Source organism: Chelonia mydas, chromosome 2 (assembly GCF_015237465.2).
Source record: "Chelonia mydas isolate rCheMyd1 chromosome 2, rCheMyd1.pri.v2, whole genome shotgun sequence".
Lineage (NCBI taxonomy): Eukaryota > Metazoa > Chordata > Testudines > Cheloniidae > Chelonia > Chelonia mydas.
In genome coordinates, this window is record NC_057850.1 from 215775505 (window position 1) to 215803146 (window position 27642).

The window sequence follows — 27642 nt, forward strand, 5'->3', positions numbered from 1 at the left end:
CAGCAGGTGGGTATTGTAGTTTTAAGAATGCTTGATACAGATCTTGTAAGTGTTTGTCTCTGTCTGAGGGGTTGGAGCAAATGTGGTTGTATCTTAGAGCTTGGCTGTAGACAATGGATCGTGTGGTATGTCCTGGATGGAAGCTGGAGGCATGTATGTAAGTATAGCGGTCAGTAGGTTTCCGATATAGGGTGGTGTTTATGTGACCATCGCTTATTAGCACAGTAGTGTCCAGGAAATGGACCGCTTGTGTGGATTGGTCTAGGCTGAGGTTGATGGTGGGATGGAAATTGTTGAAATCATGGTGGAATTCCTCAAGGGCTTCTTTTCCATGGGTCCAGATGATGAAGATGTCATCAATGTAGTGCAAGTAGAGTAGAGAGGTGTTAGGGGACGAGAGCTAAGGAAGCGTTGTTGCTATTTCATGGAGTTTAAGTGAATTGCTTTTTGGGAGGGGGTTGCCTTCCTGCCAAACAAGCAGTGAGTTCCACCTTCAGAAACTGCAGAGCCAAGGGATTCCACATGAGGCAGAGAGTCTTGGGGCCCCAAATCATACACTCCTACACTCCCTGGCTATGGCTTCCCCTGGGATCCCCCCTTAAAAACAGTCCTCTGGCATATAGGAGCTCTTTAAAAAAAGTAACAACATGGGCCCATACTACCATTTCCAGAAAATCTGTGGAGCTGGGGGGGTACAATTAGCGACCTCCCCAGACTCCTTTCCCAGCCGGATACTTCCTTGCAGATTCTGCAGACAGCACTCTTTGGCATTCCAGGAATACAGTGTAATTCTGTGGAGGTCATCCTCTATGTGAGAAAGACAAGATGCACATGTGGAAGACTCTTTTTTACAGGCAGATTGGCATCAGGGAGTTAATCTGTGCCTATGATTCTATATTTGTCTGTCTAGCCAAAAGTATGAATTGGCATCTCTGTACATGCACCTATATTGAATGTAAATGCTTCAAAGACAGCTATCTGAGTAATGGATTTCAGGATTAGGCCCAATGATTAAAGACGTCTGTGTATCCTTTCGAACTGTCACCAGGAGGCCTCTGAGATACAGGCCAAGAAAACATTTTCCATGGGAAGACAGGTTTAATTGGAAAAAGGTCATTTTACGTGCAGACATCTGTTCCATGACCTTGTGAAAGATAATCGGCACAAATAAAGCCATTCAACAATAATATTTTAAAAGAAGAAGATCCACATTACTAAAAGAGAGCAAAAAAAAAATAGCTATTAGAATCTTTAATTTAGACTTTTTCAAATTATTACTATCGTACACTTCTACAAACCCAAAACTGGCCAACTTTAAAATTATAATCTGGAAGGGATTGCTTCTGATTTCTAAATATTTTTAAACCTATCATCAAGAAACTAAATAATAATGTGTGTGTGGTACCCAAAAATCTGAAGGCAACAGAATAAAAACAACAGCTAATGACCCCAACTCAGGAAAGGATTTAAGCATCTGCCCAACTTTAAATCGCACTTCCCATCTGCAGTGTAGACATACCCAGTGGGGCAACATACAGGAGTACAGAGCCTGTGAAGCTGTTACTCCATGAGAGCATGATTCTTTGAAGGTCCAATTCTGAAAAGACTGTGCAAGTGGTTAATAGGGACAGCCTTGGGGTTACTACTGAGGCCTGAGGTATCCCTTTGATATAATGGGTGAGAAAGGAGAAGAAGGGTGCACAGGCCTGGCTCACTCCAATTTTCCTTGCTTTTATTGGAGATGGTTGTGGCTGAGTCTCAGCTTCCAGAGGAATTGTAGGATTTGAAGACTGATCTGTGCTAACAACAATGGGGGCTGGAGTAGAAAGGTCAATTTATATCCTTACAAATAATTATAATTAATGAATAATAATACCATGCCATAAAACTCTTAGCATTCCTTTGGACATCATCGGTTATGCCGATGCCCCAGCAGTAAACAGAAGAATGCTGTCTCCTACAGCACTAAAAATGCAATGATCAGCAAATGTTGGAACAAACTGTTAGTGAATGAAATTGTATTTTCTAATCCTAAAAGAAAAAATAAAGACAAAAAAAACCTAATATAATATACCTCATTATTTATTTTTTATAAAAACACATTTTCAGCAGAAAGGCACACACAACAGATCCTATAAGGGTCATGGAATTTCTTCCTCTCCATTCATACAGCAATAATTGGACAGGGTTCTGTTTAAACCATTTAGTATCCTCCCTTTTACTGCTGCATGTTTCACTATACTGTACATAAAGTATAATTATGATTACTGATTCAGAGGTTAAAATATTGCAAATCTCCTTTTTGTTCCCATACTTCAATCTACCTGTTTTCATTACAAAAAATATATAAAAATAAATAAAAATTCCAGATTGTGTAACCCAAAAACTCACAAATGATTTTAGGCAATGCAAATGCCAATTCAATTTTACTACTACTATGAATCAATTTCCAGTATCTAAGATACATTCTTGTGTGCAAGACACAGCCACTCTATCAGGTCATTTGAGTAGATATTGCAACCTCACAGGCACTATTAATCTCCAGCTTTCAGTTATAATTCCTGACAATATATCAAATATGTAAGGATGATACAAAAACCCATATTTACATCAAAGCTGTTTTGGCTCTTTGATCCAGTGCTGCTCTTCCAAAGAAACAAAAAGGATTAACAAAAAGTAGCAAAGAACAGTGGCTCTCAACCTTTCCAGACTACTGTACTCCTTTCTGGAGTCTGATTTGTCTTGTCTACCCCCAAGTTTCACCTCACTTAAAAACTACTTGCTTACAAAATCAGACATAAAAATCAAAAGTGTCACAGCACACTATTACTGAAAAATTGCTTATGTTCTTATTCTTACCATATAATTATAAAATAAATTAATTGGAATATAAATATTATACTTACATTTCTGTGTATAGTATAAAGAGCAGTATAAACAAGACATTGTCCATTGAAATTTTAGTTTGTACTGACTTCGCTAGTACTTTTTATGTAGACTGTTGTAAAACTTGGCAAATATCTGGATGAGCTGAGTATTCCCCCCCCCGGCACCGGAAGACCTCTGTGCACTCCCAGGGGTATGCCTACCCCTGATTGAGAACCACTGCCATAGAATACCCAGTTACAAAATGTCCTGAGGGCACCCAACTGGTTAAATATGAATGTTTTGCTCATGATCTACACAGGTTCCTAACGTTCCTTTTTGAACAACGCTTATATCCTATTTTACTAAAGCCATTTCTCCATCTCAACAATGGTAAAATTCTATTACAACTGCTGTGAAATCTGACCACAATAGGCAAAGTTACACATCCATGCAGCCAGACTAGAGTTCTCTTTATATCACTGTGGTAGTCAACTCTGCAGCTTTCAAATCACATATGGCAGTGTTTTCTTCTTAGTTCAGCTGCACAGACAAAACTATTTGGTCAATATTAAGATTAAATTTTTGCATCACTAAAAACTCTGCTGGGGATTTAGAAAGTTTATTTGTATTCAAACTTTTAGCTTTACATTATATACAGAAAGATGATCTAATGACGGTCTCTAGAGAGAGCATGTGATAAGTGACAGCTTGGTGTATTCCATATAAATGCAGAGTTAGAGTTACTCCAGTGTTGCTGCAATACTCCCCCCCAACACCTACTGAGGGCCAGAAATCTGTTCAGGTGTTGCTGAATGTCAACATTTTTTAAAGTAAGAATAGGGGGGATAGAACGGTGAGGAAAACTAAAAAGATTTTGGAAGAACAGCTTAAATACTGGAACACCAATCTATACAGATGCTTATTCCCAACCACTGCGGTATTTTAGTGCCTCATATAATTATTAATGTGAGCACACAAAGTTCTCTTTTTTGCCATCTCTATTTCAGTCAGCAGGAATTTTTTTGCATGCAGTGTTATTGTGGGAAAAGTCAGGTCATAGAAATTCCCTTTTCCATGTACAACTGGCCAAGAGACTGTGCCCTCCATTCTCCTGGATTCAGACTTTGCCACAGTGACCACAAATTCTGGCCTTAATTGTAATTCTCTGTGACTAGTAATGAAACAGAAACCCTATAGGAGCTCCATTGGTTCATAATGAATCTGCCTGTCTAACACCACAGACTGCAAAGAACATGTCACCACATAGCTCCACTTTCTTCTCTGGCTCTCTGTCAAACACAGTGTCAAACTCAAGTTTAGAGTTATCTTCAAAGCCCTCAATAGGACGGCCCAAGCTACCTGATCCAGGACGATGGAGCTAATTTCCAGAACAGGTTGGAAAGAGCACAAATCTCACTGCTTTCAAAATAAAATGTAAAACCCACTTTTTGTACCCAGGTCTACTGGGTATCTAGAAACAGTGAGGAATACAGCTGAACTCCAAGGCTGTGGCCAACTTTATGATCCGAGGGTGGACACATTCAGATCATAAGGGTGTTACAGAGGCAATCCATTCTTCAGAGGGATGGATCGCTTGATGACTACCTATTCTGCTCATTTCCTCTGAAGCACCTGGCATTGGCCACTGTCAGAAGACAGGATACTGGGCTAGATGGACCTTTGGTCTGACCCAGTATAGCCCTTCTTATGTTCAAAGTTCCCCCACTACCCAACCAACGTCACCCCTGTCTTTCTAGAGTGCAGCTGCTAAATCCACGCGTGGCAAGTTTGGTCTCAACCCCTGTCCATAGATAATAGTGTCACTGTCTTCATCTCTCTTATGAGATTTCCATCCATCTTTTTTCTCAGGTGTTTGACACTTCTAGTAACATATCATGATTAACGTATTCCCTTTACTCTTGTAGGTCATAACACAGGTTTGTACTCTGTGCATATTTTTAATATTATTTTACACAGGATAATGATCACAGACTCAAGTAAACCAATGGAGCACTCAGTAAGTGAGCTTGCTTAGATTTACAGCAGTCATATTAACATTCAACTCAAGCTGGCTTACCTGGGCCTTACATTCCACAAAGTCTTTTGTTGACTCTCATAAAAAGGTGCAGTCAGTTAGGCTCTGATCCCACCAGGCTTCCTGGGCCCCAGCTTCAACCAGAACTGGCTCCTGGAAGAAGCAGACAGCCCTTTATACCTTGCCTGCTGGGCCTGGATTGGCTTCTGCCTGCTACTAGCTCTTCTAGCCACAGCAGGACTGATTCTCATTAGTTCCACCTGCAGCTGATCCTGGCTGATCTTTCTATGCAGCTCCTGCTCTTCTTCCCCAAAGGAGTGCACCAAGACAGTGGAGCTTCCAGCAGGGGGCAAACAAACACTTGGTACACCTTTTTACAGTAGCAAATTGTAGGTATGGGGGAGTTTATAGAAATATTTATGATTATCCATCAGTCCTAGCTCACTGGATTAGTAAACCTTTCTTGAATTATTTCTCTCTCCTCATGTAATCTTTCTCTAGGATTTCAGTTAGTCAACCGATGGCACATACAGCAGGAGACAAGAGTTTCCCCGCACTTCTGCTTTTGGATGAAAGGTTCAGAACAGCAGCTTTTCATCTTCCTGTCCCTAACCTACATGTGAGGGACTTCTCTTTGCCCCTCTCAAAAATGCTAAAAACTAATAAAATATACTTTAAGAATCTTATAGGGCAGGTGTAAAGGATTAAAAACTTTGGGTGAAATTCTGGGTCCACTGAAGTCAATGGGAATTTTGCCATTGATATCAATGGGGTCAGGATTTCATCTTTTATATGGCTATATTGTACCTTTGATCTTTAAGTAAAATTCCCCTTGGCATCAATGGGAGTTCCATTAATGGAATTAGGATAGATATTCAGTTAGCCCTAGAGTGATCGCCCTTGTTGTTATTTATTTGTATTGCTGTAGTGCCAAGGAGCCCCAGTCATGGACCCCACTGTGCTACCTTGCTGTCTGTACTTGCACAGACAGTCTACGTCTTCTCTCTTTTGTGGATGAGAAGGAACTATTCTAAAAGAGAACTTCAACAACCTCTCCACACATTTAGACGGAAAAGGACAAACATTCATTTTGAAAGAATGTGTACAGAACGAACTGCAGGAGACAATTTTCAGAAATTCAACATACCTGAAATTTAATATTGTGAAAAGTTCATGTGTATGTCTCCTCTTTGGCTGAAAAGCCTTGGTATATTACATACATATTTGCCTTATTCCCTTTGTGTTATGTGCAGTGATAATATACGCCCCCTTCTTTTGCATATTAAAAGCATGTGCATTGAAACAGTAAGAGACAGGTCATTTACAGAGCTGATTAGCCTTAATTGGACTGATATGGCTAAAGTACTGACTACTGTGTTAAATCTTTGTGACTTTAGGTCACTCTTTCATAATGGTGACAATTAGACATTGATGCCCTCAGAATCAGTTCTAATGAGAACTATACTGATACAGTGTGAGCCATCAACTTGAGAACACAACATATTTAAAAGCATATTTTTAATTAGGCCCAAAATTCCAAAAGTGGAGGTTTTTAAATGAAGATTAGATATTGTCAAAGGAATAATTATATGCATCTTCTAATGTATACATATACCTATCTTGCCCAAATTATTTTTTAAAAATCCAGAGAAGAAACTCAGTGTCATTTCTTCTTCAAAGGAGTTAGAGCCTAGTCATAAAATCATAGAAATGTAGGACTGGAAGGGACTTCAGTATGTCATCCAGTCCAATCCCCGGCACTGAGGAAGGACTAATTATCATCTAGACTATCCCTGACAGGGGTTTGTCTAACTTATCCTTAAAATCCTCCAATGACGGTAATTTGTTCCATTACTTAACTTCCCTTACAGTTAGGAAATTTTCATTAATGTCTAACCTAAGTCTCCCTTGATGCAATTTAAGCTTGTCTTCAGTGGTTACGGAAAACAATTTATCACCTTCCTCTTTGTAACAACCTTTTATGTACCTGAAGACTGTTATGTCCCCCCCTCAGTTTTCTCTTCTACAGTATAAACAAAGCAATTTTTTTCAATCTTTCTTTGGAGGTCATGTTCTCTAGATTTTTAATCATTTTTGTTGCTCTCCTCTGGACTTTCTTCAATTTGTCCACATCTTTCCCAAAGTGTGTTGCCCAGAACTGGACAAAATACTCCCCTTGAGGCCTTATCAGTGCTGAGTAGAGCAGAAAAATTACTTCTCATGTTGTGCTTACAACTTTTCTGCTAATACATCGCAGAATGATGTTTGGGTTTTTTGCAACAGTGTTACAATGTTGACTCATATTAACTTTGTGATCTATTATAATCCCCAGATCCTTTCCTGCAGTACTCCTTCCCAGGCAGTCATGTCCCATTTTATAGTTGTACAAATGATTATTCCTTCCTAAGTGTAGTACTTTGCATTTGTCCTTATTGAATTTCATCCTATTTAGTTCAGACCATTTCTCCAGTTTGTCAAGATCATTTTGAATTCTAATCTGTCTTCCAAAGTGCTTGCAATCCCTTCCAGCTTGGTATCACCCACAGACTTTATAAGTGTACTCTCTGTGCCATTATCCAAATCATTTATAAAGATATTGAATAGAACTGGCCGCAGGACAGAGCCCTGCTGAATTATTTGACATGCCCTTCCAGCTTGATTGTAAACCATTGATAACTGCTCTCTGAATGCAGTTTTCCAACCAGTTATGCACCCACTTTATAATAAAGTTCGTCTAGGCCAGGGGTTGGCAACCTTTTAGAAGTGGTGTGCCGAGTCTTCATTTATTCACTGTAATTTAAGGTTTCGCGTGCCAATAATACATTTTAACATTTTTTAGAAGGTCTCTCTCTATACGTCTATATATTATATAAAACTAAACTATTGTTGTATGTAAACAAGGTTTTCAAAATGTTTAAGAAGCTTCATTTAAAATTAAATTAAAATGCTGATCTTACACCGCCGGCCCACTCAGCCCATTGCCAGCCTGGGGTTCCATTCACCTAGGCCGGCAGCAGGCTAAGCGGGGCCTGTGGCTGGGACCCTGGCTGGCAAGGGGCCAGCAGCCAGAACCCCAGACCGGCAGTGGACTGAGCAGGGCCGGTGGCCGGGACCCCAAACCAGCAGTGAGCTGAGCGGCTCAGCCCGCTGCCACTCAGCCCACTGCTGGTCTGGGGTCCCGGTCCTGCCCACATAGAGTAGGTACCTACCTTCTCCCTGGTTCTAGCCATTCTCTTCCTCTCTCTGCACTGAGATGAGGGTTGGAGTGTACTGAGAACATGGATGGGGGTGAAGGAGCAGGCTGGGGGTTGGGGTGCAGGATCTGGCCAGGAGCTAGAATGAGGGAGGGGGCTCAGGGTTGGGGCAGGAGGTTTGGGTGTGGAGCGCTTACCTGGGCAGCTCCCATTTGGTGCGAGGGGTGCAGGTGGGAATGGTGGGGGGGGGTGCAGGAGCTCCCGTTTGGTGCTCAGGGTGGGGGTGGGAATGTCGGGGGTGCAAGAGTCAGGGCATGGGGTGTTGGGGGGCTGGGTATGTGGGGTGGTGCAGGAGTCAGGGCAGGGGGCTAGGGATGTGTGAGGAGGGTGCAGGAGTTAGGGCAGGGGGCTGGGGGGGCTGGGTATGTGTGGGGGGTGCCGGAGTCAGGGCTGGGGGGGGGGGTGCAGGGGTCACAGCATGGGGCTGGGGTGTGGGAGGGGTGAGGGCAGAGGGTGGGGTGTGTGTGAGGAGGGTTCAGGAATCAGGACAGAGGCCTGCGGGTGTGGCCTGGGTTCGTGGGGGTGCTCCCAGCCCCCTGCCCTGAGCAGCTCACGGCAGGGGGCTGGAGGGGATATGCTCTGATTCCACCCCCTTCCCCAAGGTCCCCAGAGCAGAGAGCATGCTGTGGCTCCACTTTTCCCTCTCCCCCGTTTCTACCTCTCCCCCTCCATCGCAAGGGCCGTCAGCTGATTGGCTGCAGGGAGGGAGAGAAGGAGGGGCAGGAACCCAGCATGCTGGGGGAAGAGGTGGGGGAAAGGGGAAGCTTGCTTGCCCTGAAAGGAGAGAGCAGTGGGCGGAGAAGAGTGGGCCGGGCTGGGCAGGATTTTTAATGGCATGCTGCTCTCTGCCGGGGTCCCCGGCAGACAGCAGCGTGCCATTAAAAATTGGCTCGTGTCCCATCTTTGGCACGCGTGCCATAGCTTGCCGACCCCTGGTCTAGGCTATATTTCTCTAGTTTGTTTATGAGAAGGTCATGTGAGACAATAACAAAAGCCTTACTAAAGTCAAGATATATCACATCTACTGCTTCCCCACATCCACAAGGCTTGTTACCCTGTCAAAGAAGGATATTAGTTTGGTTTCACATGATTTGTTCTCAACAAATCCACATTGACTGTTACTTATCATCACCTTATTTTCTTCTAGGTGCTTACAAATTGATGGGTTTGATTATTCACTACATTATCTTTCCAGGTACTGAAGTTAACCTGATAGGTCTATAATTCCCTCAGTTGTCCTTATTTACTTTTTTAATGATAGGTACTATATTTGCCCTTTTCCTGTCCTCAGGTATCTCTCCCGTCCTCCACAAGTTCTCAAAGATAATTGCTAATGGTTCAGAGATCTCTTCAGCCAGTTCCTTAAGCATTTTAGGATGGACTTCATCAGGCCCTGCTGACTTGAAGACATCTAACTTGTGTAAGTCATTCTTAACTTGTTCTTTTCCTGTTTTAGCCTGGGATCCTACCCCAATCATTAAAGAATGTTGTCATAAATATAAAGGGAAGGGTAAACACCTTTAAAATCCCTCCTGGCCTTCACCTGTAAAGGGTTAAGATGCTAGGATAAACTCGCTGGCACCTGACCAAAATGACCAATGAGAAGACAAGATACTTTCAAAGCTGGTGGGGGGGGGGAGCAACAAAGGTTCTCTCTGTCTGTGTGATGCTTTTGCCGGGAACAGAAAAGGAATGGAGTCTTAGAACTTAGTAAGTAATCTAGCTAGATATGCGTTAGATTCTGTTTTGTTTAATGGCTGATAAAATAAGTTGTGCTGAATGGAATGGATATTCCTGTTTGTGTGTCTTTTTGTAACTTAAGGTTTTGCCTCGAGGGATTCTCTATGTTTTGTATCTGATTACCCTGTAAGGTATTTACCATCCTGATTTTACAGAGGTGATTCTTTTACTTTTTCTTCAATTAAGACTCTTCTTTTAAGAACCTAATTGCTTTTTCATTGTTCTTAAGATCCAAGGGTTTGGGTCTGTGTTCACCTATGCAAATTGGTGAGGATTTTTATCAAGCCTTCCCCAGGAAAGGGGGTGTAGAGTTTGGGGAGGATTTTGGGGGGAAAGACGTTTCCAAGCGGGCTCTTTTCCTGTTATATATTTGTTAGATGCTTGGTGGTGGCAGCAATAAAGTCCAAGGGCAAAAGGTAAAATAGTTTGTACTTTGGGGAAGTTTTAACCTAAGCTGGTAAAAATAAGCTTAGGGGGTTTTCATGCAGGTCCCCACCTCTGTACCCTAGAGTTCAGAGTGGGGAAGGAACCTTGAAAAATGTACCTTACTGAAGATAGATCTCATAGCGATACTTGGACTTAACAGTGTTAGTCACCAAAAATTAGTCCAGATAATTTATGTTATATTCTGAAATAAATATGTAATTGTTCTTTAAATCTACCAGTTTGGCAGGCATAATGATATGAAATAAGTGTGAGCACTACGTTCTATGGAAATACTCTTATGCAATCCATAAACATTTATTTCTCCCTGAAGACCAACTACAATAGGCACTGAAAGCATTTTTAAAAATCATGGGACAGAGAGAAACATAAAAAAACAAACAAACCAAAACCCACAGAAAGTCCTAAAATCTAGAGCAAGGCCAACCTCAGAGACAGAGTGCCTTGGGAACAGGAGAAATGGGAGGAAAGACACGTACTGATAAAAACAATAATCACACATTTCCACACAAAAATGCTCAAAACAGAACCAAGCATCAATCTTATATTTTCTGATACACTCTTGCAAGAATCTAAATTAATCAGACACTCATACACCGCTTTTTCAGACACAACTTTTAGCTGTCAAAAGTGTGCCGGTATATAGTCCAGTTTAGTCAGATGTGCTACTGAAGACAAGCAGCATGATATAATCACTAGCTCTGAAGCACAAATACAATTTTTGGGCCTAACTTCTTATGGGGGACGCTCCCTGAAGTCAATGGGAAGTTATTCTCCTGTGAATAACAGGAACAATTAATCTATTATTTGGATATATAGCTGTAGTCATCTTAGACTTGTGTAACACACTTTCAGACTGAACAAAACAGAACGCATGATCCTGCTCACAAAATTGCCATTATTGCATTTTGGCTACAAGTTAATCATTTCAGTGTCAGATGATTCTGGTGACATCAGTCTGATAATCACACACAGAGAAATTTTCTTGAAGCCTTAATACATCACGCTGAAACTTATTTTACTTTTTCACTCTTATCACTGAAATATAGTTTAAAAGTTAAAAGAATTCTTTGCTCTGGCAGCACTCACAATATATTGGATGATACTTTTTGTTACATATAGGTAACACTACTGCCCCTCCCAGCTACAAGATCTCACATGAAAGCTTCCTCTCTATCAAAGTATTGTCTAGTATATTGATTTAAATCAACTGAGGATTTGTCCCCAAAATACTTACATAATACTGCAATCAGAGAAAAGAGGAGGAAGTGGAGCACAGGATCTGTGGGTATATTATGTGCTTTCCTCGGGAATGCTGGGTTCCATGTAGTTTGTGCCCGACCTCTCTGCAGGACTAAACTTCCCCTATTTAGCAGAACATTCAGTGCACAATGGGGGAAGCTCCCCACACTTAGTGTTCTGAATCCATTCCCTCCTGCAGGTTTTAGTGAAAGGAAATATGATTGTAGACTAGGGGTTCCCAAACTTGGCCGGGAACGGCAAACCGGGGCCGCTGGGAAACAAAGCATCTTGCAACCCACCAGGGGCTTACCCTGAACAAGCTGCAAACCAAGTTTGGGAACCCCTGTTGTAGACTACTATGTTTTTTAAAATCTCAAGTCCAAATCATGTATTTCCCAGCTGATGCACTTTCCTTCTTTTAATAATTTAACATCCTCCCACTAAATAATATGATCAGTGGGTAGCACCTGTTATCCCAATGACTAGATAGTAACCTGTCACCTTCTCCTCAGTTTCCTAGTGGCTAAGCTATGAAAAGCTTATTCTGAAATGATATACAGTATTTGTAATTATCAGAAGAACAATACACTTTTCTCTTCTGCTGCTGCCCTATGGATGTAGGGAATGTGACAAAGATAGATCAACCAACTTCATTCAAGAGGTTTCATTGGGAATTGAGGGCATGTTGCAGTATTTTGCAGAAGGTGTTCATCCTTTCAAAGGATCATGCTCTCTAATATTTACCGCACTGAAAACTTTTCCTTAAATGCTCTAAATTTTTACACTAGGGAAATGTCTCATAGACTTGGAAGACCAGAAGGGACCATTTTGATCATCTCTTCTGGCCTCCTGCACATTGCAGGCCACAGAACCTCACCCACCCCCTCCTGTAATAGACTCACAACCTCTGGTTGAATTACCGAAGACATGAAATTATGATTTAAAGACTTCAAGTTACAGAGAATTTACCATTTCCACTTGTTTAAACTTACAAGTGACGCATGCCCCTTGCTGCAGAGGAAGGTGAAAAACCTCCAGAGTCTCTGCCAATCTGCCCTGGGGGAAATTCCTTCCCAACCCCAAATACGAACATTTCAGAGGATACCTGGGAAAGAATTCTCTGTCATAATTCAGAGCCCTTCCCATCTAGTGTCCATCACCAGCCGTTGGGGATATCTTCTACTAGCAGTCTCAGATATACGTGTCATTGTAGGCAGTCTCATCATACCATCCCTGCCATGAACTTATCAAGCTCAGTCTTGAAGACAGTTAGGGATTTTGCACTCACTACTCTCCTTGGAAGGCTGTTCCAGAATTTCACTCCTCTGACAGTTAGAAACCTTTGTCTAATTTCAAGACTCAACTTTTTCATGGCCAGTTTATATCCATTTGTTCTTGTCATTTTGTTACAGATTTCGCTGTGGTGGTGGTGGTAAACTCAGGGGGCTTCAGGGTGCCAAATGTAGGTCCAGTGTGCTGCAGAATACACAGGGCCTTAACTATACTAAATAAAGAATCATAGATAAAAAGTGGTCACCATATTGATTTCTAGCTTTGCTATGGGGATATAAACCAAGACCAACTATTATCCAAAGGACATGGTCTCACATCTTCTTTATTCCAGTATCCCCATTATAGTATTGCAGCAAGGATGGGATAAGAGTAATTGGACCAGATCCTCAGGTGGCATAAATGAGAAGCTGATTTACACCGAATAAGGCTCTGGCCACACATGTATGGAGAATTGCACAGGTTCATGTCCCAGAGCCCTCACTCCCATCGCCAAGACAAAAGAAAAAAGAAAAATGCAGAGTTTATATACAGCAGATTAAGAATTTGTTTGATTACATTCAAATGTAATGTAGAGGAATCTCCATTTCAACAAGTTGTTGAATACTCTTGCACTATAACCTTGTACAATAAAGAAAAAAAGTTACTTCTCAGAGATTTCCAAGAGGAAGGGTGGTGACCTAAAAAGTAGTAAAGGAAACTACTCACATAACATTTCAATATCCCTATTGAAAACAGCTCCCTGGAATTACATGAGTCTCTTCCTCTTCATGCTCAAACAATTGGAAAATTACAGATAGAGTTATATTTTTAAACTAACAGATTCCAGAGAAAAAAAGAATGGAAACACAAAATAAGGATTTCGGAGTAATGGAATCCAAATAATTATTCTATAACTTCTCCTGTGGTTGTGTTAGGGTATGTCTACCAAGGAGAAAGTTACATCAGTTGAACTACAGGTGTAATTTTAAACAGGTGCAAATGGTTATGTGGCCACTCTTATTTTACTTTAAGAGTGACTTATTGCAGCTGAGAGACAGCTTTACACTAAAAACTTGGCTGACATAGCTTCAGTGCTTAGGAGTGTGAAAAATCCATACCCCTGAACAACATAGCTATGCTGAGCTAATTCCCACAGTAGACACAGCTAGGTCTATGGAAGACTGTTTCCATCTTCACAGAGGTGGAGTTCCTACAGTGACTGAAAAGCCCCTTCCGAAGCTGTAGGCTCTGTCTATGCTATGGGGTTATGCCAGCATAGATAGAGCACAGTAGCTACGCCGCTATACTCCCTGTAGTGTAGGCATGGTCTAGCTTAAGTCAACTGGGAACAGGTTTAAGCTAAACCAAAATAAATCATTCTTTAAATATAATAAGAGTATTTACAAAGGGGTTTTGTACAAGCTTAACTACAGCAGTTTAAAAATGGATTAAAGTTAAGTGAGTGAAATTTTCATGTGTAATCAAGTCCTCATTCTGGGAGTTATGTATATGCTATAGAATTGTCCCGTAAAATAAAATATTATCTTGTTTAATATAATTTCTTGTGCAATACAGTCATCTATCAAAAATACACATATTGCCCCAAGCTACTGTAGCAGGGGTGGCCAACCTGAGCCACATGTGGCTCTTCAGAAGTTAATACGCAGCTCCTTGTATAGGCACCAACTCCAGGGTTAGAGCTACGGGTGCCAACTTTCCAGTGTGCCAGGGGGTGCTCACTGCTCAACCCCTCGTTCTGCCACAGACCCCCGCCCCCACTCCACCCCTTCCCGCACCCTCCCCTGAGCCTGCAGTGCTTTCGCTTTTTGATGGGGGGGCTGCTGACTTATTACTGTGCCTCTTTGGCAATGTACATTGTTAAATTCTGGTTCCTTCTCAGGCTCAGGTTGGCCACCCCTGTACTGTAGCATCTGAGCATCTCACAATCATTGTGTTCATCCCCACAACTCCCCTATGCAGTAGGTAAGTGCTATTATCCCCATTTTACAGCGGGAAAACTGAGGTGGAGAGAGGCTGTGCCGCACAGGAGATATGCAGTGGGAATTGAACCCAGGTCTCCCAAATCCTAAGCTAGTGCCCGCTAGACCAGTGTTTCTCAAATGCTGCCACTGTGGCCACACGCGACCACTAGGGGCTTTTCATGCGGCCACGACAGCCTCCTGGGTGGTGATGGGGGACGGGGGCACAAGCAAAGCATTGGCCCCTCCCACTTCCTCCTTGTTCCTGGATACGCTGCCCTACACCGCCTCGGGAGAGAGGTGGGACACTACGTTGCAGAAGCAAGGGGAGTTCTGGACCCACATTGGACAGAGGGGGTTTGGGCAGCAGGCTCCAGTGGCGGGACTTCAGGAACCTGGCCGTGCAGCCCCGGGCTCCAACTGCGAGGCAGCAGGTACTGAACTGCCCTCCCCGGCTCTGGCCACGTCGCCCTAACCTCCAGCTGCAGGGCTTCAGCCTCCAGCCCCTGATTCCAGCTGCATGGCAGCAGGCACCGGCCCCCAACTCCAGTCCCAGGCTCCAGCCATGCAGGGAAAAACCCCCAGCCGCATGGCAGCAGGCTCCAACTGCGGGGCTCTGGTCGCGGGGCAGCAGGTGCTGACCCCTGACTTCGGACATGGAGCTTCAGTCGGTCTCTGGCCCCCAGTTCTGGCCGTGCGGTGACAGGCACTGGCCCCGGGCTCCAGCCACGTGGCCCTAGCTCCTCATGCTGATCTCCTGCCCCAGCTGCACAGCAGAAGGCAGTAACCCACGTCTCTGTTCCCAGGCTCCCCCCACCAACCGCTGGGCACTGACTCCTGGCTCCAGCTATGTACCCCTGGGCTCTGGCACCCAGCTTCAGGCTCTGGGCTTGGGCACTGACCTATAGATCCGGCTGCATGGCAGCAGGTTTCAATCCCTGGCTCCTGTCCCCGTCTCCAGGTTCTGGCTGTGGGCACTGAGCCCCAGTCCTGGCGGCATGGCAGCAGACACCAGGCTCTGGCTACGCGACAGTGGGGCTCATCACCCACCCACACCGCCCATGGCCCCTGCTGCTGCCTCCCACAGCCCTGTATCCACCACCCCTGGACCCTGCTGCCTTCCTGGCCTCGCATCCATCCCCCACATTACCCCAGGCCCCTGCTTCCTTCCCCGGCCCCACTCCATCCCACCACTGCCTCTGGCCCCTGCTGCCTCCCTTTCGGCCCCCCCAGCCAGGGCTTAATGGGTTCTGGGGCTTGCTGAGAAATGTGATATTAACAAACATGCAAGTATCACTTTTCACAGCAGACTTCGAGCTATCTGTGAAAAGTGATACTTGTATGTTTGTTAATATTAGTTATCATAGCCTCCCAAGTAGCTAAAGTGTGCTGTGATATTAACAAATTTACACATATCACTTTTCACAGCAAGCCCCAGGACCCACTAAGTCCTGCATGGGTGCGGGGGGGGGGGGGGGGGGGGGGGGGGAGGGTAGTGAGGGGGAGGCAGCATTATTTTTGTTACTGAGTCTGCCAAAAAACCCTACAAATATAAATGACAATGACCTGGATGTGAATCTGTGCATTTTTAATTGTTTTTCCTAAAGTTAATTAAGTACTTTAGGGGAAAAAGTGTCAACGAAGCCACTAGTGAGAGTTGGTGGCCGCACCCTGAGGCCATCAAAACATTTGTTGTGAGAAGCCCTGCACAAGACCATCCTTCCTCTTTGTATTCAGGTATTTAACTTGTTCTAAGTTTTAGAGTTGCCAAGCATAATAGCTGGTGATATTTTCTATTAAATAAGGGACAAACCCTAGTCCCTAAGCACATACACACTCCTACAGCCCCAGAACAAAGTGGAAATGGTACAGTTCCCCGACACATGAAGAGACGAATGCAACAGTTCTGCAGCCTCTGTGCACCACAGAACCTAGCTCTTCATGTGCCTCCCTATGCGCTAGTGTGTGTGGAGAGGAGTATGCTGTCCAAGGAAGTTGGTGAATCTGTGACTTCTCAGGTACACAGATCAAACCCCCCCCATCTGCAGCAACGATCTCTGCAAACCTAAGGCTGTGGGAGCAACTACAGAATTACTCTGCTGTCACTTCACAGATTGGGGAGGATTCCTCATCCTAGGTACAGACAATTTACTCTGGCTTTGTGCAGGATCCAGGAGTTCAGTCTAAGTGAATAATATTAACGTTTGTATTAACAAACTAATCAAGACATAGAAATCTTTCCTTTATGTGAACAGAAAATCAAGGCACAGCAGAATATATACAAGGAACACATACATATACAAACCTCGGGGGAAGAGGCCTAACATTATTCATGCTTATCAACACACTAATTAAACATCCTTTAAACTAATGAGACAATGATACATCCTGTTTGAGCGTGAGAAGCATAAGTTGTCATTTTACAATGAAAGAAAAATAAACGTCTTTCCCCCCACTGAACTAAGATATAAAATAAATTTGGAAAGGTTAAACTCATCTAGTAATGCACAAAATCCCATGTGAAATGAAATATTACCCACTGGCAGGAATCAGAGCATAAGATGGACCCGTTTCACCCATACAGTGCAAAGGAACAGTGCTTGAGTTTCAGCGCTACATAATGCCTCCTCCCATCACGAACCCTAATGATTATCACAGTTATGCCTTGTAGGTCATGTGTAGAAAAAGTGGTTCAAACTTCTACTTGTGATAGTGGTATAGATATCAGGCTGTCAGAGCCATGTGACTTGGTAATACACTCTTCTACACAGGTCATAAACCCTGGTTCTCAGCTCTGTACTCTAATAGTATTCTCTGCAACAATACTTTTAAATGGGCTGAATCTGACTGTCAGAGACCAATTAGTATGACTATGACTGTTGCTTTAACTAGCTGTTAAATCCAGGCTCTCTTCACAATAATTATTGTTACAGAGCACCTTGACTGCCACTTCCTCAAACACCCCCTTAGAGAGATCCCTTATCTCATATTATACACAGAAAGTGAAGGGCCAAATTCTGATTTTACCTGCACCATCAAATGCCTAAGTAACTCCATAATCTCCAATCACAGGAAATACTCTGAATTTACACAAATGTGACTAAGAGCAGAATTTGGCCTTGTAATGACGTTGAGGACAGATCTGAAGCAACCCTGTGCACCTATTTAGAGCAAAAATAGATTGAGATTTTAATTATAAACAGGAATGTCAAATGACGACAACTTGTTTGGCTGGGTTTTTTTAAAGTAAGGACATTTAAATAGCTTTAAAGTTAATCAAAAATAAAGGACTTTTCATCCAAATCAAAGAGACTTGGAAGGTCTGTTTAACAGTCACAAACTCCTGTTGGATCCCAACCATAAGCCTTCAAACATAATTAGTAGTAAAAGCTTTGTAACCTCCAAGGCCTGAGGGTGGACTGTGTGTGGCTAAGAAGCTAAGTGATTAGTATTACTATTGTCTAGATTACAGCTCAGATTGAGACTGTGTTTAAACCACATTACATAATAAGAAAGGTTTACTGCTGATAAGTGGCTACATACAAAGAGTTCTGTCAATTAATATTTTTCAAAGTATGTCGCTAGAAGAAAATAAATCTTGGCCTTGTGATATAATGAGCCAAACTTGCCCTTGTTGTAACTCTGCTAACTTCAGTGGAACTACTTCAGGGAAAATTTGGACCAATATTGTTAATTAATACAAAGTCTCCAAAGAGAGAAAGTCATTTAAAGTCACGTATTTGACAAAAGTTTCTTACCTGTTTTCTAACAGCCTTGAAAAATATTAAAATCAGCTGTGTTTTAAAAATCATTTTTTTCTTTCCCACTATGTTTGCTCTTTAATGTGTACATTTCACTTCAGGTGGCTCATGAAAACAGTTGTGTGCACTGCCTGCCTAGCTAGCTATCCATCCTCTATTTCTCGTTCACAGTACTATAATTTCCAAGTTGCAAACGTGACATGGAGAATGTCTGAAGGTAAACAAAAAATGGTTTCGCTCATGTTTTTAAACTAAGTATGAAACATTTCTGTCAGTATGAGGTTTGGTATACAGATAGTTACATCTGTTATTATTGTACCAAACCTACAGTAAATATGGAGAGGAAACTACCTGTATCTAAACAAAGATACTAGCAGCAATCTTAGGGCAAGGTGATGTATGCACCTCATTGAGCAGGGCACATGAGGGACTCCATGCTACACATTAACCTGCCAGTTTCAGGGCCACCCCTCATTCCCCCTTTCTCGTGCCAGCGGGCTGGGATCCATCCCCGAACTATCCTGCTCAGAAAGTCGTGTCCCTCCTGACTCCCCAGCCCTTGGCGAGGGGTCCCCGCAAGGGGCTCCCGAACCATCAGGCGGCAGTCACGGCTGAGCACACGGGGCTGGCGTGCTCGGGAGATACGGGCAGGGCAGCGAGGGGCACTGTACCGACACAGCTGGATCGGGGGTGGGGAGAGCCGGCTCATAGGGAGCGGGAGAGCAACTGCGGCCCCGCACGGGTCTCTTCACGCAGGGCCCAGCCCGCGGGCAGCTGGAGAGGAGCCCTGCGCCCCGGCCCCGCCGGAGCAAAGCCAGCTCAGGCTGCAAAGTACCAGGCTCCCTCAGGCCTGAGCGAAGCGGGGAACCGCCCCCAGCCGCGCCGCAGTGCAGGCTGGTACCTTTCGCAGAGACGCCCTCAGGGCGTAATGCTCCCGCGAATACAGCAAGTGGGCTCCGTCCCCGGCGGCTCCAGGGGCGCGGCTCGAGCTGCCCGCCCGCAGCAGGGCGCGAGCGGGGCCGGACAGCCCAGGGCTCCACCTGCCCCACTCCGCGCGCGCCAGCAGCCCGCGCCAGCTCCGAGCCATGGCGGGGGCAGCGCGGGACTGGAGGGAACAACACACATGCGCAGCCGCCGCTCCCCGCCCCCCGCCTGCAGCCAGGACCGAGGCGGGGCGCTGCCTGGGGTCACCTGCCCTGCACCTGCTCGGCGCGTTCCTCGCCGGGCTGAGCGGCCGGGCGCGTTGGGTGCCGCGACAGCTGCCCCGCGAGGGACCCGTAGCTCGCAGGCTGCAGCCCTTAGCAAACACGGGCGGGGCTACACGCTGTTCCCGGGAAGTTTCCGCTGCTGGGAAAGGCGCTGCAAACAGCCCCTCCCCGTGCGCCCGACTGTGTCGGGGACTCAGCCTGCTGCTCCAGTCGTTCGAATTTAGGGGTGAGAGATTTTTCTCTTCCTTTTGTTCAGTTGAGTTCAGTGAGACTTTTAAACGACTCGATCTCCCGGCTTGACGTAGCCCCGAAGTAGTTCTTGTTCTCGCGGCTGGGTGGTTCAGGGTGTGCCACACGCATCATGCAACGAAAATGCAAACGTTTGACCATGTTCTTTGCATATCTTTTGCTAAGGAACACTAAAGCGTTGGTAGAAGCAAGAGTTTTTATTAAAACGAGCTAGTAAACGCAAGAGTCAAGAAACAACACGCTAAACAGAGACTACACGCAAATGCCCATTAGTACATTAAGCAAGTATCTGTCTCCTCTGGGGAACAATACTTAGAATACAATTTAGAATATTATCAAGTAGTGAGATATAATTAGATCATATAAAATGATAAAGAGATAAACAAGAGTCTCATTCAAGGTTGTTGTTGTTTTTAATCCATTGACAGTACTCGTTCAACAAGGACCCATGGAACTGAGGACAAACTAGTTATACGCTAAAGGTACAATAATGTATGTAGGAAATTTTTCTTTCATGCAATGACGCAGCCTCCTTTCTCTTTAAAAGGATTCCTATCTTCAGGAATACCCTGGACCAAAGGATCCTCTCCAGATCTTTCTTCAATGTAGTTCTTTATATCTTCAGAACATTTGGACACCTTAAATAAAAGAAGAAATAAGGTTCTGCTTTATACATAGCAATCACATTTCCCATTAGACTATAAAGACAATGTTCACTTCATAACATTCTTTTTCTCTTTCTTATATTTACATAATATGTAAAGGACCTGATGCTGCAAGTGCTCCACGTGTGATCACTGAGCACCTCCAAAATCTGGCCCTAAATTTAAAACAAAAACAAACACCTGCTTGTGTTATAATAATCTCTAACATTATTGAAACTGAAGGGATGTTAAAGGTCAAGTTTCTTTTCTTCTTATTCCCACTACTGTTTTGTAAAATGTTTTTTTTTTTTCTTCTGAACCAGTCAATAAATGGTTTATTTGGTGAGCTGTTTGTTCCCCTTCCAAGCATGTGTTTCATATTTATTGGCAAAAGAAGTAAAGGTCATATTTTTCAAAAGTGACGAGTAATTCTGGATGCATCAATACTTTGGTGTCCAACTTGAGATACCTTTTAGGAGCCTCCTTTTCAGAAAACACTGAGCGTTCTCCTTCTGAAAATCAGGCTTTTAAAAGTATCTCCAGTTGCACTCCAAAATCAACAGTCACCTTTGAAAATGTTGGCTAAGATGTATTTTTTAAAAAATCTGCAAGTAACAGCTTAATGTTGCATCACACATCCACATAAGCTTCTGTGTGAAAACATACAGTATATAATAGTAGGGGTGATACACAGCCTAGTCCTGCAATTACTGTGCATAAAAATCCTCCACTGATTTAAAAATAAAAAACTAAAACCTAATAATTTATTTAAATTAGGATCACAAAAACTCACATTATTTCAATGGTACTCATATGCAGAATCTGCTGCAGAATCAGTAGAATTTGAACCCAAACTCAATGTAACATTACACATTTTTCCAAACAAATGCTTCAGTAGCCTTTTTTCTATTATAACAAAAGCCAACAGCCAAGGTGTAGTCCTACAATAACAAGCCTGTTGAATGGAAGACAACAAATTCAACAAGGAAGCACATTTCACCTATCAGTTACAAAGGGTTGTTATAAACAGCAGTTAGTATAACATCCTGAAAATTATGAAAAACACATTGACATTGTCCTTTCAAGCATACAGTGGTTCTCCAGTAGACACTTGTTTGCAGCAACACTTTGTAAGAGCAACCTCCCCCTATGAGCAACATTTACCCTGGGAGTGCTTTCCCTACTGTGAATTGTTGACACTCCCCATAACAACAACAGCCGCTTAGTAGCAACATAACTAAAGAGCACCATATGTTCCTACTCATGAGCATCTACTGTAATATGCTATGTGATATTTTGTGATAAATTCATAGCAAAGTAACGTGTGCTAAAATGGGACTATAGTCTCCCTTCCAATTTAGAGAGCCACAGAAGGGGGGAAACTCCTAGAGCAGAGGTTCTCAAGCAGGGGTCCATGTCCCCCTGGGGGGGCCACAGGCAGGCTTCAGGGGGTCTGCCAAGTAGGGCCAGCATTAGACTTGCTCGGGCCCAGGACAGAAAGCTGAAGCCCCACCGCACTGGGCTGAAGCCCAGGCCCCTGAGCCCCATCACCCGGGGAGGAAGCCGAAGCCTGAGTGATGTAGATTTGCAGGGCCCCAGTGGCACAAGAACATAAGAATGGCCCTACTGGGTTAGATCAAAGGTCCCTCTAGCCCGGTATTCTGTCTTCCGACAATGGCCAATGCCAGGTGCCCCAGAGGGAATGAACAGAACAGGTAATCCTCAAGTGAGCCATGCCCTGTTGCCCATTCCCAATTTCTGGCAAACAGAGGCTAGGAACACCATCCCTGCCCATCCTGGCTAATAGCCATTGATGGACCTATCCTCCATGAATTTATATAATTCTTTTTTGAACCCTGTTATAGCCTTGGCCTTCACAGCATCCTCTGGCAAAGAGTTCCATAGGTTGACTGTGTGTTGTGTAAAGAAAGACTTCCTTTTATTTTAAACCTGCTGCCTATTAATTTCATTTGATGACCTCCTCGTTCTTGTGTTATGAGAAGGAGTAAGTAACACTTCCTTATTTACTTTCTCAATACCAGTCATGACTTTATACACCTAAATCATATCCCCCCTTATTTGTCTCTTTTCCAAGCTGAAAAGTGGCAGTCTTATTAATCTCTCCTCATATGGAAGCCGTTCCATACCCCTAATCATTAATCCTAATCAATTGGCCTGCTTGCTGCCCCTTAATGCGGGCCCTGACTTTTATATGCAGGAGAAAACCAGTTATTGTGGCATGGGGGGGGGGGGCATGGAATTTTTACAGCACACAGGGGAGAGGGGCGGCCTCAGAAAGAAAAAGGTTGAGAACCCCTGTCCTCGAGAAATGTCTATGCTCTGTACTCTCCCAAGGGAGAGAGATTTGAAACCCTACAGAGAAAGCCAGGGGTTCAGTCTCCAGACCCTATGGGCAAATCCCACGGATTCTGGAGATCCCCTTTTTTTATGCATCCCTCATTCTGCCTGATTGCCTCTTCCTTGGAGCAACATGGATTCACCTACAGAAGCAACAACTTGTTCCTGATGTCTTAGATATCTGGAATGTTTGAGGACTGCATTCTGAATAGAGTTTCTTCTTCCCAGGTCTTCCCCCTACCATTTCCAAGAAAGCTCTGCAGAGGCACAGTTGGGAGGAGTCCCCAGGAAGAGGCTTCTGATTGTTTCTGGAAAGGGGAAAACTTGACACAGTGGCTATTCTTCCCATTTTTAGTGGATGTGGGCACTTCCTCTGCCTCATTTACTGTGTTTTGCTCAAACAAACAAACAAAACAAAACCTACCAAAATAAGACACTCCATAGCACATGCTTCTCTCCCCAAAGGAAAGAGGATGCGGAAACAAGCAACAAATGATAGGTGCATAGTCACTACTGGAAGATGTTCAGCTATTCTGGTGATGAATGTGGTATAATTACTTATATATAATAGAAACAGAAGTAGAATAGTCATGACAACAGAATCAATACGTCTGGTCTACTTACAATAGAGAGATTCTAATGGACATAGGTGCTGGAAGTAGGGGTACTGGGGGTGCTGCGCTTCTGGCTTGAAGTGGTTTCCATTGTATACAGGGTTTACAGTTTGGTTCAACGGCTCTCAGCACCCCCACTATACAAATTGTTCCAGCACCCCTTCCAATGGATTATGAAAAGTTAAGTCTTAGGCCATAAGAAAGAACCCAAAGTTTTCCACTGGCCATTAAGTGTATCAAATAAGATCTAATTACCCATAACCTATGACTAAGTCACAGTAGGGAGAAACATAGGCCCAATGGTTAAGAACTTGGATCCCATCCTGCAAACTCTTATGCACATACTTAGCTTTACTACCGTGAGCAGATCCATTGATTTCAGTTGGGACTATTCATGATGGTAAAGCATGTGTGAAAGCGTTTGCAGGATTGGGGGCTTAGGTTGTTTCGATCTTGGAGAGGAGGATCCTTTTTGCTTATGAGAAAAATTTCTCTTGAGTATGAATCTGTATATTTTTATTCACCGAGGGAGATTATTTTAAAGGAAATTTCCTCACTACATCATGTCAAAATGGTGAAGATGGATTTTTGCATTCGGTTGAAGTCAAAGGGACTTTGATAGGTATATTTGCTTTTGCCCATGAGAGGAGTAGGGGATGTGTCTCTGTTTGCGCACAAAATTCTCATGTCAAATGGTGATTTATGCATATGGATAATCGGAAACGTAACTGACAGGAAATAAAAGACTGGAATGTATAACAATGCAACCTGAGCATCCCTAAAGGTGAGGGACACTCTCTTTGCTGGCATTCAGGAGATTCCCGACTATGCCTTCTCCTAAATTTCTCAGACTCTCAGCTTATTTACAATAATGTCCTTTCTTTTTAAATACGTTTAAATAGATTATGTGCAGCCTATGGAGTGTTTTTCAGTCACTTCAATGTTTTTGAGGCAAGAATCAGATGTTCTTATGCATTTATACACATTGCAAGGGGCTTTGGATCCTATTGGAGCTTCTTGGTTCTGTTGTAATATAAATAACTATAATCACTCTAATAAAAATCACTGACATCTATTTCATGGGCTAAAATACACCTCTGACGTCAATATTTTGTTTCTGAGCAAAGTCCCTGAACCTGCAGGCTGTAACTTTATTCAGATGGATAGTCCCATTGACATCGTGTGAGTAAAGTTATTCAGCTGCTTAAGTAGATGCAGGATTAAATTCAGGGCCCCATCCTGCTCCCACTGAAGTGAACAGGAGTTTTGTCAATGACTCCAATAGGAACAGGAGCAGATCGGAAATCTATGTATCAAGAATGTTCATATCCAGAAAACCTGCACGGTAAAATACATCCCACGTTGTTGACTGCATACTACTTCACAAGGCGAATCACCAGAAACAACAACAAAAACAAAACACCTTTAACTTTTGAATCGACCCTTATGGACCACGGTTCTCCAACAACTGTTCTCTGTTGTCCTTCTGCGGACCACTTCACAATAGGGAGAGACTTTGGGGAATTCCTCCCAGGCTCCCAGGCCATTCTGTGTCTGGCCTGGTAGCCCTGCAAACCACCAGAAAGAACTCTGAAGACCAGACTCTGAGAACCACTGGCTTGTACGGTTTTGTTTTAACTAACAAGGCTGTTTTGAATGATAGGACTTGGTTTCTGGGAGCCAGCAAAATCATTTTGTGTTCTAGAACATCTCCAAAATGTCTATTTCCGATCAAATTCAGTGGCTGGGAGGGGAGGGGGAGGAATGCCGTGGTTGAGGTCACATATTCCAATGTTCAGCACACAGTGGATATTTTATCCCACAGTTTAAAAGTCTGAATGGTCCCTTGTCTTCATTTCCTCTTTGGAGAGCAGTTTCAGCTGCCCTGTGCCAACTACGCCACACCCTCGCTGAGCCCTTGGGTTTAGCTGCAGCGACTACCGAATTTAGCGCTAACACCCTGTGATTAGCTTGTTAATGTGTTTTCCTCCTTTTTTCTACAATTATAGAGACATTTCTCAGGCTGTGTCACTCACATTTAACCTCCACAGGTCTGGATCCTCCTTCCTATAGTTTTCAGAAGTTTTTAGCTCTGGTTTCTGTGACGGAAGGTAGCAGGTACAGTCACCAAAAGCTAAACTACGTGGGGAGCGAGAAACTAACCTAAAATCTCTTAAAGTTACTGAGCCGTTAAGTATATTTTAAAAACACACAAAGACACCAAGGCCCCAATGTCTGTTTCATCCCTTCAGTTGTTGAGACAGACTTCAATGCCCACCTCCACCTTTTGCAAGAAGGGAGAGCTCGTGGGGTCAGAAATCCTTTCCCCAGTCTGAGATCGCGCGTGTGCGCCTTTTCTCCCATCAGTGAGCCCTTGAGAGGAGGCGAAACTAACCAGCTCATTGAACCGCGCTGGCATCTGTCTGCAGGTCTCATTCCACTCCCATAAAGAGAGTCAGCGCTTCAGGGGGGCGTGAAGACCCTTCCCCGCGCTGTGAGATGCACTGCGGCGCTTACCATTGAGAGGTTATTTGAGGCATTGTTGTGAACCTAAGGCTGAAAAGAAGCAGAGTAACTTCCAAACTGCCCCCTCCCCCGCCCCCCAACCCCGGAGACTCGAGAGCTAAAGATCTTGTTCACGCCCCAGCCTGACCTCCTCTCCAATCTGCCTCCCCGGGGCGATGGGGCTATTTCAGCCGCAGGCTCTCAGGGGGCTGGGCAGGGGGCAGCCTGGGGGAACTCACCGGTTGTCTTTCCAACTTCACTTCTTTCCGGAGCTGCTCAACTTCCATTTTCAGTTTATCCTTTTCGCTCAGATCCTCTATATTGATCGCCGGCATTTTCTAGCTGTAAGAAGGGGAGCGAGTTACCCTCTCGGAGGAGATGCTGGGACCCAGCGGTTCGCGAAAGAGCCCCCTCCCCTCCCCACCCCACCCCACCCCACCCCGAGGGCATGACTTACTGTTGTCCCGGGCGAAATTGACCCGATTCTCTGAAGTAACAACTTCCTCTCCAATAAACTCCCTCACGCACCTTCCCCAGAGTGCTCCAGTCCAGCTAGCTACTCACACCCGCGACTCCTGGGGTTTAAATCAGCAGCATAAGCTTCCTAAACGGATCAAACCCAGCAGTGTGACCCCCACCCTTCCACCCTGACCGAGAGGACGTTTACACTAGGCACTGCACACAACAAACAACGATTTACTTTTCCCTCCCCTTCCTCCATTCAAACCTTCAGTTCTCGCCTTTGCTGTATAAATAGGTATCAACTCTTTTATGTAAACCTGGCCGGCCAGTAACAGAGGGGGTTGGGGGGAAATCGGGTAACATTGATTAATCCGTTTAAATCCCAGTGTATTTAATCTGATATTAACACGGAGTTCGACACCGGTGTAATGCAGAGAACAAGGCGCGGAATGAGGAGGGCTGGCTGTTCTGGGGAAGAGGATGTGTGTGCTGAAAACTTTCTCCACAAGGAAGAAGCCAGACACATTTAGAACACACATCCTTTGAGAGGAAGCAGATTTGCTGAGGAAATGTCCGGCCTTTTTGTGTGCCGAATTCCTGGTGGTACCGAACGACAAGGCTGGTGGAGGAAAGCGGTGGCGGTTAAGACAGGCATATAGACTCATATAACAGGGTTGCAGCAAGAGTGATCTGGTTCACAGAGCACAGTCTGGAAAAGGACCACGAAATCCCCCTTGAAATTGTTTCTTCCTTGTGTTAAATTAAAACACTCTGTAAACATTTGGAACTCCTGATTCGTCTGACTTTCTTTTCTCTGCTGGGAGGGCGAATGGGAAAGGTTGGGTGGCCAACTCCGCGGGGAGAGCTGTGTGGTGTGACTCCAGTTAATGGAGTGCAATGTTTTCCAATCCACCCCCCTCCCCGCCCTTCTCCGGCTCTCTTGCTCTGTTTTCTCTCTTGTACAGCGACAGGTTTCAGAGTGGTAGCTGTGTTAGTCTGTATCAGGA

The 27642-nt window shown here is 44.1% G+C and overlaps 2 protein-coding genes across 7 annotated transcripts in view; both read right to left on the reverse strand.

The window, feature by feature from the left end:
• The window catches only part of LOC102940187 (probable acyl-CoA dehydrogenase 6), a 136955-nt gene extending 116907 nt beyond the window's left edge, over positions 1-20048 (reverse strand). The window contains exon 1 of one of the 3 annotated variants that reach the window (XM_037890669.2): positions 19497-20048. In XM_037890669.2, coding sequence (XP_037746597.1) covers positions 19497-19682 — 186 coding nt within the window. In that variant the 5' untranslated portion in view covers positions 19683-20048. Of the gene's footprint in view, positions 1-11578; positions 11725-18592; positions 19183-19496 lie in introns of those variants that run through there. The other 2 variants (XM_037890670.2, XM_043541191.1) reach the window with 2 other exon arrangements.
• Positions 20049-20234: 186 nt separating this feature from the next.
• Positions 20235-27266, reverse strand: LOC114020156 (guanine nucleotide-binding protein G(I)/G(S)/G(O) subunit gamma-11). 4 transcript variants are annotated; one of them, XM_037890671.2, is made up of 3 exons: positions 26631-27266; positions 26413-26515; positions 20235-20690 (listed from the first exon to the last, which is right to left on the reverse strand). In XM_037890671.2, exons 2-3 carry the CDS (start codon positions 26506-26508, stop codon positions 20565-20567), a joined length of 222 nt encoding a protein of 73 aa, XP_037746599.1. In that variant the 5' UTR covers positions 26509-26515; positions 26631-27266; the 3' UTR covers positions 20235-20564. The 4 variants fall into 4 exon arrangements, with proteins under 4 accessions (XP_037746599.1, XP_037746602.1, XP_037746600.1 ...); XM_037890674.2 differs by having other exon boundaries at positions 26413-26511; positions 26901-27134; XM_037890672.2 differs by having other exon boundaries at positions 26901-27131.
• Positions 27267-27642: the final 376 nt, after the last annotated feature.

Coding starts and splice junctions, on each gene's coding strand:
- LOC114020156 (XM_037890671.2), bottom strand. CDS start 26,508: ATGCCGGCGATCAATATAGAGGATCTGAGCGAAAAGGATAAACTGAAA. Junction 20,691..26,412: donor TGAAGTTGGAAAGACAACCG/GTGAGTTCCCCC, acceptor CTTTTATTTAAG/GTGTCCAAATGTTCTGAAGA.